Raw genomic sequence first — 19,771 nt, forward strand, 5'->3', positions numbered from 1 at the left:
TATGTGTGTGTGTTCATTTTTGTTAATGGTGTAACATTTTAGTAAACTAAAAAATAGTGTCTCTTAAAGTCTGACAGTTTACAAACCTTGACACGACATGGATGTAGTTTTGATCCTAAATCGTCTTCTGTTGTAAAAGAACAGTCATATCTCATTAATCTTCAACAAGTTATCCCTTTGGGAAGGAAAAAAAAGTCATAAAAATAATGTTGTGAACAGTTATTTAATAACCCCACATTGTGTTATACATAAATGTGCTGTATTTTAAAGAGACCAAAACATGCTTCCAGAACAAAAACAAATCCACAGTACATTATTTTTATTTATTTATTTATTTTTTGGGGATTGTAAGTATAGCCACGTTTTCCTCATTCTTATATCAATCATGACCCCAATTTGGAGATTATAGGGCAAACAAATTACATTTTGTGGTTTCCTTAACAAAAAAAGAAACAGTACAAATGATTCTTGACTATAATATGAAATGCATTTTTGTTTGTTTCCGACAGTTTACCTGACCTCTGTCATCATTCAAACTCATTTACAGATGCAAGTTGTCCTCTTAAACAGTGCAATTATACAAAAAATATAAACTATGGGAGAAAATCTTTCACCACACCAACTTAACAATCTGACCAGCTGAAATGCCGTCAGCACTATTGTTGGGTAGCTTGTACAATAAAGAAATGTAGAGTAACAAAGTGTTAAGATATTCTGTAATCTTGTAAGAACTTGTCTAGCTATGAAAAGAAAAGAAAATGCACATGCATAAATGCTGTTACTGTAATATGGTAAATAAGCCCTACCTCTGACCATCTACTTTAATCTTGAATGGGAATATGATTTAATATTTTTACATGCAGATTTTCTTGGAAATAAAAATCTAAAATTGAAAATAAACAAAATCTCTTTAAATCGATGCTAAAATAGAAATTTTAAAGAATTAAAAATCTGGGTTTGGGTGTCAATGCTATACCTATGGGCCCTGTTCACAAAACTTTAAGGACTGTTTTTGTTTTAAATCCCATTTTTTGATTAATTAACTCAGGTTTTCGTTTTATGAAACCCATGCTAATAATTTAAGAGTGAGTTTTAGTTTGTTTTTATTTTTCAAAGGACTTAGAAAAACAAAGACAAAGTTTCCTTCATGCAGGAGCTAAAGTTTCATTTTGGCCACTGTTTTCAAATAACTGACCTCTTAATATGAAAGTTTTTTGGGATGCCTAGAAGCTCACAAACAGCTCTGGAAAAACCTACATAACCCTCAACAGAAATTACAAAGAGAACTAGCAGGCAACTTTTCTAGCAACGTTGATGGCATTATCCAAGTTGATCTAAGCAACTTGGTGAAAACTGCTTGACATGTGAAATTCAACTTGCTGCTTTAATAGTGGCCAAAAAGGTTTCCTTATACTTCTTGGGCTTTAGAACAGTTCTGTTCAGTGACATGGGTTTGCTCAGAGCTACCTCCCAAGCTCTTTACCACTGATGACTTCTGGGGTCTTCATCAAATTGGTGTTGCTGATTAGAAAAGGGTACAATTAAGAACTAGCTCGATAAAGTATCAAAAGCAGTTTTGACATTGAACAATATTCGATATGTTGATTCTCCAGATCCGTCAGCAGAAAGTTCAGGTGGTAGCTAGTTTTTTTTTTGTTTTTCATTTCGTTTTTTTTTATTTATTTTTTCATAACAGACACATTGATACAACAAAAACAGCTGAGTTTCAAATCATTCGTTCTCAAGGTGATTTTGTTTCCATCTTCACTATTGGATTTTAAAGTTTGGGTTGTCTCTTTTCCAACCCGGCTTTAGCAGCAGAGGCGGAGTATGGAGGCAGATGTGATGAGCGGGACAAGGATGGAGCTGAGAGGGCACTGCAGGCCATTGCCAGTGCCTTTGGTGGTCGTGGAGTTTCCAGAGCCAGAGAGAGTGGAGGTTGGAGACAACGTTGTAGTTACATTCATGCCGTTTGTCTGATTGGCACTTGGTGGTGTTGTTGTGTTATTCACAGAATCTACCTGTATTCGACAAGAAGAAAAAAAACACACATATATATGTTTTGTTTGTATAATAACACAATGTATATATATAGATATTATATAATATATATTATTGAATATATATATAATATATATATATTATAAACACACACATTTAAATTATACGCAGACTTTTATTCATCAGGATAAAGTAATGTTGAGGGCATGATCTCAAACATTTGAACGGTTTGACTTCAAGCATCTTTATGTAATCCATTAAAAATAAGTAAATGAATAAACAAAAACACATTTATAGATTGTCATACAAAATTATTTGAAATACAAAATACACCTAGTAGGATTTAAGGAATTAGGCGCAACAAGACGCGTTTCGTCGTGGGATTTTACTATGTTCCATAACAGCATACTGCGATTACTGACGGCGGTTCACTCCATTAATTCAAGCTGACTTTCACAGTTCACTGGCTGATGACGTTCTTAACTGGATTCAGCCACAAGGCTGCCTAAAGCACGGGACAGACAGGCGCGGCACAGCACGCAAGGCATTTTGCCACCTGTATCGCTGCCATTGCTTTCATATGGTGTTGGACACATCAGCACGGAACGATTCCGAGAATCCCACGGTGACACTGGGCGGTACCGTCGGTGGGTTAACCAATCACAGCCAGGTGCTGACAACACGTGTTTACCAGGAAAAATCATTAATGAAACTTGTCTACGGAGGTGTCCCAGCACCCTGAAGTATTTGATCCCTCCCATATATTTCCTACAAGGACAGGCATGTCAGTATTTTATACATTGGCCCTGATAAGCATCCTTCCTGTAGCCAAATTGATACTGTTATCATGTGTTGCTTTTTTATTTTATTTCTGTAGTTCACTACTAATTTTACTAAATAACTGGCTGTAAAAGGATATCTTTTCTAACACTAGTAGTAGGCTACTTGCTGTCAGCAACGTATTGTATGTTTCTTTGCTAAGCTGATGGCTCATTTCATACACCTGCATATAGATGTCAGAAAAATACCTTTGAAAAACAAAGCAGTGTTTTCGTTTAGTAGATTATATGAGGGGCATTACAGCTATGGCTAAAAGTGTTGCATCACGCCGTATAGAATTAATAATATTACGTTGACATATTGAAATTACATAGCGCTTTGTAGTTTTTCAAATATTGTAAAATGTGACATTTTGAAATCGAACTAGAAATACTTTACTACTATTGTAGTTTCAGGTAGACTTTTCCGATATAATTTTGTAGTTCCTTAGATTGCATGATGTTAAATAAAATATTGAAATTATGTTCATATAGTTTTTTGTTTGTTTGCTTTGTTTTGTTTTTTAATTATGTCTGCGTCCTAATATTCTAATAGGTGATGCAAAACTTTTGGGCTCAGTGTAAATTATATTCGGTGTGACACTGGCAACTACTGTACCATTCAATGTTTCTATATATTGTAAGAAAAGTAAATCGCAGAGTGCATACCGCTCGTGTGTGTCCGCTCGCAGACTAGCTGTACCGCACACTGAACATGCACAGCGGTGACGCGCCTGTCTGTCTGTCTGCCTGCCTGTCTGTCTGTCTGTCTCGGGCTTAACTGCTGTTTACAGGTTGCACCACATACATTGATTAATATTATAAAACATTTAAGATGTGGATTATTGTTTGCACAATAAACACATTAATACATATGCACCTGAGGTCGCAGTTGTAACTGTTGGATAAATGTGCGTATTCATTGCTCTATCTAGTTACTGCCAAGCATCAACTGCAGGCACTTCTCCAATTGGAAGTTTTGTACTGGTTCGTGTTTCATTGCTGTACTAAATACCCAATACAGACCTGAACAGATAGACTATAAGGGGCGACACGTATGTTTATACAGTACCATTCAAATAGCTTTTTTCACCATTCCCTCTGCATACAACAACATAATGTAGTCAACTCTGGAAGTCAATTAACTAACCTTAAACGCTTGTAGCAGCTCTTCATAATGAAACAATGCAGCCAATAATGTGTGCACACTAACGAGCCCCACACTCACAATTATTTAATGGAGCGGAGCAACATTTTGCTATCAAGCAACGAATTCCGGTTTTAATTTTTAGGTTCAACAGATTTCTTAGTCGGTGCTTTTCGAGAGCCGAGTTCAAATCAGCATGAAGTTTTAACATCTATTCTCATGTAATGGAAATCAGTCAATTACTTAAAAGAAAAATACAAATAATAATAATAATAATAATAACAATAATAACAATAATAACTACCTCTGATATGTAGGATACTTATTTTTTAATTGTATTTATCCAAATTTAATTTACTTGAAAAAAAATACATAAATCATAAAAAAAACTTATATTAATATATTTTTTTCAAAGCTCATTTACATAGTGTACATAATGTCTAAGTCGGAATCCTTGCTATATCGTTGTTTTTTTTAGGTCATACGGTTTTGATATTAGGATAACACTACACATTCAACAATGTTTACATAAAAAAAAAACTAATTATTTTGAAAGTTTATAAATAGATAGATAGATAGATAGATAGATAGATAGATAGATAGATAATACATTAGATCAACTGATATATGTTTCAGTCCTGTTCATTCCGTTATACTGTCTGCAAATGCTTTAACATCCTGTTCTTGCAGTCCTTAACAGTAAAAACAAAACACAATTGTAAAAGCCTTTTTATATACAAAAACTAGCTTTAAAAAAATGCATTGTGTTAACCTAAAGATATGCATTAGAACGTCTGATAATAAACAGTTTAGAGCATACCTGTGTTGTTAAATAAATGGCCAGCACGAGCACTCCAAGACACACGAAGGTTATGTTAGTCATTGTAGCTGGTTGTGGTTTGTTTGTTGGTTGGTTTAAACAACAAATATTTCTGCCCGATCTCTTATGTGCAAAACAGATGCGTTGCTCTTCTTCACCGTTACATAGACTAAGGCCGGGTAACCTGTTGGGTTTTATATCAGAAGCATCGAGGTGGTGCGTAACACATGACGCATGGAAAAGGGTGTAGCCCTTTACGAGCGACCTATGCAGCCTGATTGAAACATGTTGAGTCTCTGAATTGTAAGTGGATTTTATTTAAATGTAGCATTTACATAATTAACGACTGCATTGGTCGTGCACAGTTTAAAGTTGAAACTTACATCCATACAGTTAAATATTATATTGCAATGGTCCAGGTTGCCTATGCGTTTCATTATTTATTTAACATCTTTGTTTCTTTCTATATTTAATATCTCTTTCATACTTAGCATAAAATAAATATTATGCCTAATCCCCAGCAATAAAAAATGATAAGCAACTGCATACAAAATAACGTTTTTTTTCATATAGGGAAAAAAAAAATACAGTTGACGGTTTTTTTGTTTTGTTTTGTTTTTACTTTGTTCCTATGCTAATGATACATTTTCTTTAGGCTAATAGGTATTAGCGTAATTGGAAGTTATAGATTCAATTCCAACAATTGTAATGTTTTTTTTTATGTGTTAAGTGCTTCACCAGATTTAGTGATACAGGGACGACCTCTAGTGCCCAAAAGAAGAAATGATTGTCCACAGCCCATAGTAGCAATCTGCTGTATGGGAGACCGGGGATGTCACACTTTTTACTCTTTATTGTCTTCTTTTTTGTAGTGACATTCTATGAGGTTCTGTTCCTAACCATGTGGAAGTGTTTCATGGTAATATGGGGATATTTTAATATTGACGTAACTTTACTGACAATATGATATTTAGGCTGTTCAAAAAGCGTGGTGCACCGTAATTTGAGGTACTTCACTAGGTTAAAGAATAATCAACTAGAATGGATTTCAGACACTCCAGTGTGTGCAAGGATTCATCAGTAATTCAGGTGAGCAAGCCTTCTGTGTTCTTTTTAATATAATTATTCTCCTTGCTTCTTTAAGCAAAGTGGAAGATTCATTTTACAGCAACAAGCTGAGACTCAACAGGCAAAAGCTTATCAAGAAAAGTACAACGGTAACCATAATCTGCAGTGTGAATATTTAGAAGGCATACACAAATTACATCTGGTGCAGACAGATGGTCCATTGTACTGGTATGAGTTTTAAAACAAGTCAGATAAGAATGAAGCAGATGTATTGTTTGGGAAACCTTTTATTAAAACATTCAAGGTGTTTGCGCCAAACTCTTTATTCTGTGATATGAGTTTGTTATCCTGATGAATCGTTATTCTTTAAAGGAGTGACAACCATGTTTTTAAAATCAAGGCTTTAAGATCTATTAAAGTTATAGCTTCTCTACTTTGTTTTGACATTCTTTTGTTTCTTTGGGTGTGTCTTGTACTTCAATTTGAAATGTACAGCTGTTTCAAAGAACATGCTGTAGGTAAAAAGTTGCTGCTGCTCCCTGGTACCTCTAGCAATCACTTCTTACATTTGGGTACACTTTGGGGGCCCTTAACTAATTCAGATAGAGAAATAAAGAGGGTGCTCTGTAGGTTCAGTTTTGTTACATTATTTAATAAGTACATTTAGGACAAAATTATACGATCAAGAGAATGTAACTTTGCTAAATACATTTTGTTAATGTGTGTTCAATCCTCACAGACCTGTATTTGTAAGTGAAGCGCACAATTTAAAATAAACTTTTTTTGTATTTATTTTATTTATTTTTTTAAATGTGTTTGCTTGTTTTTGTAGGTTCAAGTTGGAGACACTCTTGATCTGGTTGTTGGGGAAGACACTAAGGCTGATATCGTCAGTTATGAGAGTGGTTTTCAAGAAGGTATCTGGAGAAACACAACACTGACAGATAGAGTGGTGTTAAGACGCTGGAAGAACCTGAAGCTTCCCAAACAGGATCTTTACAAGTAGCTGTTTGCAAGCCTATATACCCAGTAACTGACAATTCTACTCCAGAACTCTTGGCATGCATGTTGTGATGGTGTGAAGTCTAACACTTTTTATACACAAATATGTTCTTATTGTGCATTTTTGTAAGGGATGGAGTTTAAGAATTATTGTAACACATATGAAAAAAATTGATACATTATTTAAGCTTATGGTGGCATTTTATTTTGAGATGCATTAAGAAAATGATCAAGCCAGAAATCTGTGCAGTCCAGTTCATGGTAAACATTCTCAAAGCCGGTATAAGTAGATGTAGGTACTGTGAAGCCATGAGGACAGGATGACATAGTCAGACCTGCTGTCATGCCATTTAAACCCGAGGCAATCATTTAAAACAGTAAATTAATGGGGTCATACGGTTATTTTGTGGGTTTTAATCTTGATGTTTTCTATTGATCAATTAATTTTCCAATCTGATAATCACACCTGTTTGCTAGTGATATGAAATTGTATAGATCGCTTGATGCGCTAGGTCATACAACTCCAAATAATACAATATAATATTATTACTATACTGCTATTCACTGCAAATGGTTCATAATGCCAGCTAATTTCTTAAGTACATATATTGTTTTTAATTTCTGTTTTTGGGATAATGTAAACTTTAAAGTTTCAGACTAACAAAGGTAATTTACTGAGTGCTATTTTATTTCAGTTAGCTGAAGAAAATGATGACATGGCTATTAATTTTCTGATACCATTTGAAATAAATACATTTAATTAAAAAAAAGAAATTACAAATATTTTCTAGCAATTGAGATGATACGATAAATATGTAGCAGTGCCATGAAAGGAAAGCACAAATGTTGCAAGTTGCAGTCTTTTTTTCTTTCCGAGAGTTTGTGAAATATTGGGTATAGCTTCAAGTTGCCCTTTTGCCAAGGTCTTTAGAAGTTTTCTCCTTCATTTTTTTAAGATTTCTTTTGGTCGCACCATTTTTTGATACTGCACTCAGGTTGACAAGTTTCATCAATCAATTGTTTGTTTAATCAAAAATCAAAGCCCACGGGTGTGATTAATCTTTAATAGATTCAAGCCACGTTTTTGTGTGTGTTTAATTGTTTAGAAGGTATGGCTGTGTGGCTGTACTTTATATTTAATGTGGCAACAGAGATGTAATCAGGAATCATGAGATATAACGGTTAACAAGAATGTTGCACCTTGGCTGACTGCTATGACTGCTGGTACTTTACCCGATTCGTAACAAAATAAAGGGCCAGGTGCTGTCCAAATGGATTTGTCCAACTGTTTAAAAAAAGTACAAACGCTACAGCACCCCGACGCTGAAGATAACCTTTTGCTATATAAACATAGGTACATGAACAAAGTTTCAGACAATCTCTACTTCATTAATATGTCTTACTTTAAACAAGTGGCAAACAGTGCCTGATGGAGGAGCCATGGTACACAGAAGTATCATTCTGGGGCCATGATCGGGTAGACATTTTGGCTCGCTGGGCCATCATAATCTGTAGTACCACATATCATAACGGAGGAAAATAATTTCACTGCCTTCTTGTTTGTTTTTTCGTATGACGTCACTGAGATGGGCATTTCATTTTTAAAAGGTGGAGACATTTTCAACAGCACAGAGAAACAAAACATGACACAAGAATTTGATTACAGCTAAGAAAAAACGTGAAAACACTAAATCTTATGTATTTGATTCATTGTTATATTAGAACACTTCTGTCATGTGTTTTAATATATATGTTTTTACAACATTTATAAATGTCATGAAACAAGTGAATATAAGCAGATACTATTTCATGAACTAAATTTGTCAGGTACTTGTTTTCCCTTTATTACTGATAATAATGGAGTGAATGTACTATTATTTTACCTGTAAATAGTTATTTTGAGAAAATAATTGAGTCGTGTCCATTATCCATGTGTCTCGATTCCCACTTGTGCAGTTCGGATCATTAAAACAAATAAATAAATAAAATCCAATTTTGCATCCATTTTTTTTTTTTTGTTGGTGTGTGTGACATCTTTAAACAACTTGTGTTCAGTATGAGATTTGATGAATATTAAAAGATGATCAGGTACATGTCCATCTTATAGAGCCTTATCCTTTCATTTGTACCATGCTTTTTAAGACAGGGGTTAAACAATAATAGAGAAAGCACTTAAACAATGTGGCTGGTGAAATGAAAACATGTGCCGGAATCTGATTCTACGAATTGCAGGAATTACAATTCCATATTATTAAAGATGAATAGCTAGACTAGTAATACAAGCAGATTACTGCAACATGTACAGTAGGGATTTTATCTAAATTGAAAAAGCAACTGTGCAGTCATTTTGTATAGTATTTATTTTCAAAACTAACTGAATTGACATACAGTACTGTAAAAAAAAATGTTTAGCGTATTAATTATTAAAAACTTGAATTTAAATGCATGAAATGATACATCTATTATTTTAAACTGGTGACTTACTAAGTAGTTAGAATTTGTATTTCCATTTTAAAAGTGGATAGTTTTTTCATTTTATGGTTTTGCTTCTAGAAATTACATATTGTTCCATACACAGTTACCCAAAACAAGATTCAGAAGCTAATATTGAGCTAAATGCTCAAATATCACAGTGCGCCAGTATAAAAATATTACATGTATTTGCAATAATGTACCCCAATGTACCCCTTTTTTAAGGGATTAACATGCAGTGTTTATAATAAAACTAATACCAGCACTGTATCATAAAAACTCTATTTGGAATACAAGTATTGCTGCAGTATTTCAGACTACCCTAGGGGATCTAAGGAGGGGTGTGCTACTACTACTTGCACACTTCACACATCCCTTTACCCTGTTCATTTCTGACAATTTGTAATGGTGTTATAACATTCTACTGGATCCACAGTCACCTCAAGAACTTCCTTTTGGGGGTAAGTTTTTGACTCCTTAACTACATATTTTAAGGATCAATTTCATGAAAAAAGGAACAATCACTTTCATGCTTTTTTTTTTTTTCTTCATTTGAGACAAGCATAGCAAGGACTACTTTCTGTGTAAGGTTTACTAAATGTATTTTCTTGAACTTAGTCCTTTAAATAAAAGTATGATCAGATACCTTTTAAAAGTAAAACATATTATCCTAATATATTTTATTAAAAAAAAAAACAACAACAAAAACAACAACATTGGCTTATAAAGACAGATACACTCCTATTTGGTTTACAACCTTCTGTGCAAAATGAATACAAAATAATACTTTTGGTGAGTGATGCCCTGTGGCAACTTATCAGTATGTACCTTAAAGCACTTTTTGTAATGTTTTCAATCATGAGAACAGTAAAAAAAAAAAAAAAAACTTTTAAAATGTGCTGTGTATTTTCATACTGCACAGTTCATACTTTTTTTTAATATACAAAAGTATTAATATTTTCAAAATGTCATAAATATGATGCATTTTTTGCCCGCTTAGCTTTCTTTAGTATATCACATTTCTTCCTGTTTGGCCTCCTACACCTCTCATCAATGCTCGGTATACATTCATAATGCCACACCTCCTCCATCTTGTCCACAGGGTACACTGCTTCCACATAGTGACGGATCAGTCTTAGTCGGACTGGGTCTAGCTGCTTTTTGTTACAAGCACCGGAATGATTGTATTGTAGCCTGAGATTTTCAGCAGTAAACAGCTCTGGGAACAGTCTTACCAAAAGTCGAGCAGCAAAATTGCCGACGGACAGGCTCTGCTGCACAATCTCCCTAATCTCTACATTGGAAAGCAAGTAGACAGAAGCCACTGCAAAATCAACAGGGGGCACTGCTAACTCCTCCAACGGTATTTTGCAGAAATCCTTTGTGCTTCTTTCAGGTGGCAAGGGAGGTCCCTCAAATTCCTCTCTGAATAGCTCAGGGTTCAAAGCAAAACAGTCAAAATCTCTACTACCAGACTCAGGCATGTATACCTTGCGCTGCTGTTGGTAGGAGCGCCTCTGTTCGGTATCCCTTCGGCGGCACCTTTCATCCAGTTTCCCAACAAACTCTAAAGTCCACACCCTGTCATTCTTTGCTCGAGGGTAAAGCAACTGCACATAATGCCTGATCAGTTTTATTCGGACCGGATCCAGCTGTTTTTTTCCAAGGGTTCCACTACAGTTATAGTGTTTCCTCAGGTTTTCGTAAGTGAAGAGCTCAGGAAATAGCTGAACCAGCAAGTGCGAAGCAAAGTTTCCGATGGATAAGCTGCATTCATAATTGTTTATGATTTGTTCTTTGGTAAGAACATACTCTGGAGGGACTTCAAAATCTGGAGGCGGGAATTCGAGGCTGTCAAAATTAATGGGCACCATGGAAACCTTTTTAGACCTCCTACCTTGCATTTCAAACTCGCTGTCTCCAACTTTAACAATGGACACATCATCAGGTAAGCTGGATGAGTCGTAGCTTTCATCTCTGGTGTACTCTGACTCACTCCCATTAGCATGCATGCCTTCAAGTTCCTCTTCCATTCTTTGCACACAAAGCTGAATCCAACTTTCCTCCCCTTGAACATCAGGGAAGTAGTTTTCCATATACTTCCGGATTATCTGTAGTCTCTGAGGATCAAGGCTTTGCTTTCCGGAACCGCTATAGCAGCTGTACCCCTCAGTCATTTTCCCTTGCTCAAAGAGTTCTGGAAAAAGGCGGTGCATTAAGAAAACAGCAAAATCCCCAGGAGACGAAGCTTCATCAAGATATTCAACAACATCATGAGTATCTACAATCAAATCTGAGGCTGTGTTATTGTTATATGTCAAAGAGGAACTCTCATCCTGCCCCTCCTCATCAATGTAATGACAAGCCAGAGGTTGCTCTGGCTCATAGCATTGTGTTGCTGGTAAAGTTTGTTGACACTGCTGGCTACTCTCCATGTCCTTCTGTGCCCAGAACCTGTTAAAGAAATCATTGATTTGAGGCAGACACTCCACCTGCCAGGCATTACCGTTTTTGATTAACGGGTAGCACACTTCTACATAGTTGCGGATGAGCTGCAAGTGAAGTGAATCAAGTTTTTTTTTACTCACGATCCCACAGGCGTTGCAGCTCCTGTTGAAATCGTCGACTGTAAAAAGCTCTGGAAAAAGCTGCACCAGCAGCCTGCAGGCCAGGTCACCAGGCAAAGACGTCTGATCCACCAATTGCTTCAGTTCCTCGCTGTTCAGCTGGTACTCGGGGGGCGGGTGGAATTCTGCCACTGTCTCGGCCGGATTTATGCACTTCTTTATTCTCGTCACTTCCAGCGAGAGCACATCTACCTTGCTGTGAAGCTGTGTCATGCTGGAGTTCAGTGTGTTGAGAATGAAAAACATCTTTTCTATTAAAGAATACATGTTTGAATCACTGTTTGTGGTTTCTGGAGTGGCCACTATCACACTGGGTTCCCTCCTGTTGTGTTCCCCTACTTTTTTGGGGAGTACAAGGCTGTTGTAGTTCACTCTTTCTCTGGATTCATGCAGCGAGGTGTGCTGATCCAGGCCTGGAGCGTTTTTCTTCTCTGTTATTTTGTGTGAAATGCTATACAGGGGTTTCCTGTAAGAAGCTGTTGTTTTTTCAATAGGAAAGCCTTTGTTCTCACTGAGGGACACCACATTCGAAAGCCTCAATGTACTTGTGCATTCCATGTTTCTCTGAACTGCCTGCAGCTGCTCTGTAGATCTAAGGCCATGAAACTTTCCCTTTAAAAGCATAGAAGTCTTAATTAGTCATGTATACAGACTAATACATGTTACTATGCAATAATATATATTCAAGCTCTCTAACTGTATCAAAACTTTACATATTTTAAAAGCTCTGCCATTTTCAAGTTATTCAGTTCACAGTATTTTCTTATTTGCATTCACACAGCACTAAAATAGAATATAATACATTCTTAGACAAACGCTTGAAATATTTATCACATTTGCGTAGGAATTTACTTAGTTTCTTTTTAGTACCTTATTTAGTTATTTTTGTAAGAAAAAACTGAAATAATCTGGGCTTTCACAAACCAACAGCACCAGAACAGCTTAGACTGTAAATGCTGCACAGCACCACTTTTCCATTTGACTATGAAAAACATAAAACTGTACAATCTATACTTAACTATCTGTATGTAGAACACTATTATAAATATTTATGAAAAGAAAAATAACTGAAATACTTTATTTCCTATTAAAGATTTTTTGCATTGCTCCCAAATATGTAAGATTACTTTTCTGAACTCTTAGTAACGTAGCTTTTACAACTAAGTTCTACTAAAAATAACCTTACCTCTGCTGCAAATTTGATTCTTTTCATACTGGAGGGCATGTCTTGTTCATTGCCTGGACCATCTTCAACAATCTGCGTTTGCATCTGTGTCCTTTTGCTAGTAATCTGAAGACTAGTGCACGGCAAAGTTAGCTTGTGACCTTCCGTTACTTTGTACCCTGTCGAGCAGTCAATAGCTGTATCATCCATTTCTCTTTCTAATTTAACACAGCGGATTGCTCTTTTCTCTGAAAAGAATAAAAGAAGAGTCAAAGCATGTGGTCTATAAAACCATGTAGCAGTGGAAGGGTTATTTCTTTTACCGGATAAAACTGGTAATGGAACTTAACTAAGAAAATAAAAGATACAGCTGTGTACCAAACATAAAAAAACCAAACCAACCAAATATCATCGTCTAGAACACATTTAGCATGCAGTTTACATAACCATGTAAATATGAAGTTACCAGCAGTAGTAGGTGTCGTGGTGACGGATCTGCTAATTCTTAAAACTTATAGAAATATAGAAAAAGTCTTACAGTACTATGCATTTAAAACTTATAATTAAAAGTTTTTTGCTAGATAAAAAACTAAACTTACCAAATTAATTTGATCTTTTTGAGGAATTTCAGTGTCTAAATGTATCCAAAAGTATGGAGTCTGTGGCCCTGGTTACCTTAACTTGCACCACATGCTAAAAACACTAACTATTGTACTATACTGTACAGACACACAAAGCTCCAAAACAGGACATTCTTTACCTGTTTTTGATATTTCACCTTCTGGATCCTCTCCATATTCAGAAGTGTTCATTTTCTAGAAGAAAAATGAATGATAATCCAAACTGATTAGACTGAAAAGACATTTTACAATGTTTTTAAATCTATCCACTGTTAATAGTTATGAACACAACTTTCTTAACATTGCATTGCTTGACAAAAGATAAATGATTGGGCTTGACAAAGTTTGCCAAGGTTCGCATCTGTACTGTAGAAAAACAATCACTGGCTTCTCTCTTTGTCTCTCAACCAGATACAGACCAACATGCAGGGCAGGGATCTAGAAGCTCTGCTGCTGCCAGCATTTTAACATCAGGGCTTTAGAAAGAGACATGCTAATCTTTCATTGGTCTTAAGTAATGGGAATGTGTCATTTTATTAAGAATTTGTTTTGTGCAGCTACTGGCAGCAACATAAGGAACTCCAGTATAGTATAAAAATGTAAATGATACTTCTGCATTTGTGCATTGCAATCTAACAGCAGCCACAGTATTAACACTACATTTCATAGTGTGTATCACAGTTAATCTAACAGTATAATCTATGATCAATGTTTAAACTACTGTATCTACTTTAGTAATGTAATATCTAGTAATAAACATCAGGACTGCATTCTCTAAGTTGCTCCTGTTGTATTTTTTCACACCAGCACAGAAGAGGCGCTGTGACTCCACTCGCAGAACATCACAACTCGCCAGACCACTCCCTCGTTCTTCCACTACTAGCTACCTCAACCCACGAAGAAGACAATGGTGTCTTCTTATTGCATTTTTTTATATATGCATACCACAATGTCAGTATATCTGCAATACAGGCTGTGATACCACAAATAAAACGCAGGAGATCACGCTAACATACTATTTGGCATTGTAATTCATTTACAGTTGGGTGACAAGTCAAGAAAATATCTGCAGTCTCGTGTTTTTTTTTTTTTTTTTTTTGTTTTGTTTTCTCAGAATAATTCTATTCTGAATAGCCCTATTAATAGCTTTCTATTATAACTCACCTGAGTCCATTTAAATACATTTGCAAAAGTGACCTCTGCGACAAATAAAGGATATTATTTAAACACACGGCTAAAGCGATGTCCGTGTTCTTGTCCGCCGTGTTTTTCTTCTGTCTGTGCCCTCTCGCGTGACGTGACCGTACTCGCCCGTGCTGTGTCATTTCCGCACATCTGTGGATGTCAAAGGTGTGTGTGTGTGGGAGGAAAAAAAATACAGTTAAACTGAGGATGCTTGAAGTCTGTGGTGTCGCATTTTCATTAATTTAGGGTTACAGAAAGCAAACTAGCAATGTGGCAGTGATATGCAATTGGGTGCTTTAGTTATGTAGTTAGCCAACACTATTTTTTTTTTTTTTTTTTTTTTTTTTTTTTTTTTTTTACCACGCGCATAACGTGGCAATATATTGCGCAAGCCCGTTTGATACTGCACATTGTTTTAATCGTGTACGAGCTGGAATGTGATTTCACAGATCACAAAATAGCACAATAATTGATTACAATAATTTCTCAAAAACTAGTACTGTATGTGGTATGTCTACTTGTAATGCGCATTTAGTGTGTAGAATAATATTACTATTATGTGTCCTGTCATCACCGAAAGGTGTATGTGGGGGTATCTTTTGGAAAATTCCGTCTTAGTGGTACACTAATAATATAAACAACAAACACCTAGAGGCCCTTTCACACTGGCATCCTGTACCCAGGTCAGGACACGATTTCACACTGCTTTTGATAAAGCAGGGTTGACCTGGGTGACAGACGCAATGACAATACGCGTATCAGTGCCCCGGAAGCAGCTTGTTACTGACGCTTCCATCCAAGATTCTCTGGCTCGAATCGTCTGCCCAAATGTTCATTAAAGCAATTGTTTCTTCTACATCCCTGCTGCAATCTGGATCATGCTGTGTGTCAATCAACAAAAAAATGGCTAAACAGAATAAAGGGTTTTTGGGATGGAACCGCATAACAGTCTCGTGTTTTGATTGGTCATTGTCTGTCACTGGCATATGACGTCAACACGAGTGGGAAAGCTTGGAGGCATTGTCATCGGAGAGGGAGAGGGACTGCCAGCATAGAGCTAGGGGTAATACGCCACAACCTCAAACTTACTGCACTCGGCTTATGAGCTGAGTAACTGACACCAAAATTTTATATATATATATATATATATATATATATATATATATATATATATATATATATATATATATATATATATATATATATATATATATATATATATATATATATATATATATTGCAATAATTAAGAAGTGTGATTATATAGATATTAGTAAATTGCAAGTTTTTTTTTTTTTCAAATTTTTTTTTTATTTCATTCCAAGTAATTGAATGGTTTCAGGAAGAATAATTGGAAGTGATGAAAGCATTAACAATAACATTGTGGAACATCCAGGGGCTGAGCTCCTCAGCATTCGGGCTGAAGAGCACAGCCCCTGAGTTTGTAAATAGTATTCAAAATATCGACTTTATTATTCTACAGAAGACAAGGTGCAGGGCAGACGTGTCCTGTCCCTCAGGCTTAGGGAGATTATAGTGCCCTCGCTGAAACACAGCACAATTCAGCACGGCAGAGACTCTGGGGGAATTACCATTTGGTATAAAGCAGAGCTCACCAAAGCTATTCAGCCCATAAAAAAGGAGAGTCACATATGTGGTTAAAAATTAGCAAAAATATAGTCTCAAATCAGAGTGACATCTACCTGTGTGCAATATATATTCCCCCCTCAGAATCCCCGTACTTTGATGAGGAAATCTTTTTCATTCTCCAGACAGATAGTAGATTACACCATTACTGACTTAGACGCCTCCTGTATTTGTTCATTCACTGTCAGACCTCAATCCCCTCTGTCAGATCACAGCCAAACCACTGTGTGACAATTATCAAATAAAAAACACAGACAACCAAGATCTACGCCTTCGTTACTATGAGACATTAAAAAATTACAAACACACACTCAAAAAGAAAAAGAACAACCACACCAATAAACAACTGACAGAAATCGAGGAGTCCATTAACTCAAATAGATTCTGGGAAAATGAATAAATCAAAACCTGACAAATTGTCTATTCAAAACAGAAACACATGGAAAGAACATTTTGAAAAACTATACAAAACAGTACCACAAAATGAACAAGTAGTAGACCAAAAAAGTATTTATGAAAAACTAAAACAAATGGAATTGTCAATTAAAGACAATCAGAACCCCCTAGACTGCCCCATCACTGAGCAGGAGCTAAAGGAGAAGCTGCAGGCCCTCCAGAACAGAGAAGCCAGCGGGGCAGACAACATCTCCAATGAGATGCTGAAACACAGCCGCCTGACGCCCCAGGAGGCCCTGCTCAAACTCCTCAATATGATTCTAAAGGTGGGTTATTTCCCTGACATCTGGAATCCAAGCATTAATTAACCCTATGTGAGCAGTAACCTGGGGAAGGTTTTCTGCAGTATCATTAACGTTCGGATACTGGTCTTCCTTACCGAACACAGTGTCCTGAGTAAAGGTCAGATTGGATTCCTACCAAAACACCGGACATCTGACCATATTTATACTCTCCACACCCTAATAGACAAACATGTAAACCAAAATAAAAAGAAAATATTTGCTTGTTTTATAGATTTAAAAAAAACAACCTTTGACTCAATTTGGCATGAGGGGTTATTTTACAAACTTATCCAAAGTGGTGCAGGGGGTAAAGTATATGACGTTATCAAATCTATGTATACAGAAAATAAATGCAGGGTTAACATTGGCAATAAAAGAACACACTTTTTCACAAGGGAAAGAGTCTGAGCCCAACACTATTCAAAATCTACATCAATGGATTGGCCACAGTGTTGGAGCAGTCTGCAGCCCCTGGCCTCTCTCTACATGACACTGAAATTAAATTCCTGATTTATGCAGATGACCTGGTCCTGTTGTCGCCCACAGAGCAGGGGCTGCAGCAGAGCCTGGCACTGCTAGAGCAGTACTCTCAGACCTGGGCCCTGGCAGTAAACATGAAGTCATGATATTCCAGAAGAAAGCCAGATCTCAGGGAAATAAGTACCACTTCACTCTGGGCAAAAACACTTTAGAACACCGCACACACTACACCTATCTAGGCCTAGAAATCTGTGCCTCAGGGAGATTCAAACTGGCAGTGAATGCACTAAAAGAAAAAGCACGCAGGGCATTTTATGCTATTAAGAGAAAATTATATATAAACATCCCAACTAAAATTTGGCTAAAATTTTTTGAGTGTATGGTAGTGAAGTGTGGGGTCTGCTCACAAAGCAGGATTTTACAAAATAGGACAAACACCCAACAGAAGCAAAAGTATCCTGCAAATACAAAGGAAAACTCCAAACAGTGCATGCAGGGCTGAATTAGGCCAGTACCCACTATTGATTAATATCCAAAAAAGAGCAATTACATTTTGAATCCATCTAAAAAATAGTAACATAAAATCTCACCGCCATAAAGCCCTGTAATACCAAGAGCAGAGCCCAGAGAAGAGTCCCCTCAGCCAGCTGGTCCTGAAGCTTACTGCCCTAACCCACACTAACACCAACCAGCTTCAGGACAGCACCACTAACACATGCAATCAGAGTCAACCAAATTATAGCACAAAACAAACAAAAATACCTTATTCATTGGGGGATACATACTGAAACACAAAGCAAACTGGAATGCTATCAGGTCCTAAAAGACTGACTACCTGACCAGGATGAAACACAGTAAACGGAGACAGATCTTAACAAAGTACAAGCTCAATGAGCACAGCCTGGCCATCGAGACCGCCCGACACAGGCAGACATGGCTGCCCAAATAGGACAGGCTGTGTGACCACTGTGCTCAATCAGGTCGAGACAGAGATACACTTCTTACTGCGGTGCACGAAATATAAGAATATAAGGGAAGCCTTTTCCCCCAAAATACACCTTCTCTGCACAGAATTCATAGACTTGCCAGACCCAGAAAAACTCCCAATCCTACTCGGAGAACAGACAAGCTGTATAGAGGGAGGAAAAGAAGAATAAATAAATAAATCAATCAGTGTTATAGAATATCATTATTATTGTTGTTGTGATGTGTTTTAAGTATACTGTGTTGTTTTTGTTTTATTTACTTAATGTAACATTAACATGTTTTAAATGTTAATTGTAAAGATGGAATTTACCCATCATTGCTTTGACAATGCTTGTAATAATCACTCATGCCAGTTTAAAACAATTTAAATTGAAAATTGAGAGAAAGAGAGAGAGAACCTTTCAATTAAAATATAATGTGGTATTTTGCTGTACTAATATAACAAGGTATGGTGACTGTTACTTTATATAAATTGGCATGTTATGCACAAATGTAACAATTGGTTTGCTGTGGTGATCTAGTTTTTTTTTTTTTTTTTTTTTTTTTTTTTTCTTTTTTTTTTTTTTTTTTTTTTCTCTCAAATGACATAGGCCTGTATCTATAATCATTTGCATGATTTATTTTAATTGCAAATATATATCGTCCACTATTACAGTTTTGTTACAGGATTCATTAGTTTATCTGTAATGTAATCACAGTTTTACATATAGACTCCTCTTTCTCAGGGTTCTGGGCCTCTTTGCTTTTATAATGTCCCAAATACTGGTCCGATTTCATTTTCAGATGTTTCTCCCCTCCAGGAACAGGATTGGAGACCCCTGATCTAGACAGGTTGACATATTTAACCTGTGGTATTCTATCAATATCAGGAATGCCTATGGGTTGTTAGAAGTATGAACTACAACAAAGTATCAATCTAGGCATTAAGTACTGTAGGTCAAACAGGTTGACAATTAACTTGTATCATTCTATCACTCTTGCAGTTAACTCTT

At 36.2% G+C, this 19,771-nt stretch overlaps 1 protein-coding gene across 2 annotated transcripts; it reads right to left on the reverse strand.

Annotated features, from left to right (window-relative positions):
- Positions 1-313: 313 nt before the first annotated feature.
- LOC121317410 (BEN domain-containing protein 3-like) lies at positions 314-15,250 on the reverse strand. Of its 2 annotated transcripts, XM_041253312.1 has the most exons (5): positions 14,905-15,250; positions 13,881-13,935; positions 13,142-13,368; positions 11,917-12,567; positions 314-2,021 (listed from the first exon to the last, which is right to left on the reverse strand). In XM_041253312.1, the coding sequence occupies exons 2-5, from the start codon at positions 13,930-13,932 to the stop codon at positions 1,812-1,814; spliced, it is 1,140 nt and encodes a 379-aa protein (XP_041109246.1). In that variant the 5' UTR covers positions 13,933-13,935; positions 14,905-15,250; the 3' UTR covers positions 314-1,811. The 2 variants fall into 2 exon arrangements, 1 of the variants encoding a protein (XP_041109246.1); XR_005950500.1 differs by lacking the exons at positions 11,917-12,567; positions 13,142-13,368; positions 13,881-13,935; positions 14,905-15,250 and adding an exon at positions 4,787-5,098 and having other exon boundaries at positions 1,937-2,021.
- Between the last annotated feature and the right edge of the window lie 4,521 nt (positions 15,251-19,771).

This window comes from Polyodon spathula, chromosome 6 (assembly GCF_017654505.1).
Source record: "Polyodon spathula isolate WHYD16114869_AA chromosome 6, ASM1765450v1, whole genome shotgun sequence".
Taxonomy (NCBI): domain Eukaryota; kingdom Metazoa; phylum Chordata; class Actinopteri; order Acipenseriformes; family Polyodontidae; genus Polyodon; species Polyodon spathula.

What these genes read in the sequence shown, in the direction of transcription:
- LOC121317410 (XM_041253312.1), bottom strand. Translation starts at nt 13,932, where the DNA reads ATGAACACTTCTGAATATGGAGAGGATCCAGAAGGTGAAATATCAAAA. An exon ending in AGGTGAAATATCAAAAACAG is followed by an intron (nt 13,369 to 13,880) that starts GTAAAGAATGTC and finishes TATTCTTTTCAG; the next exon opens with AGAAAAGAGCAATCCGCTGT. An exon ending in GAATCAAATTTGCAGCAGAG is followed by an intron (nt 12,568 to 13,141) that starts GTAAGGTTATTT and finishes ATGCTTTTAAAG; the next exon opens with GGAAAGTTTCATGGCCTTAG.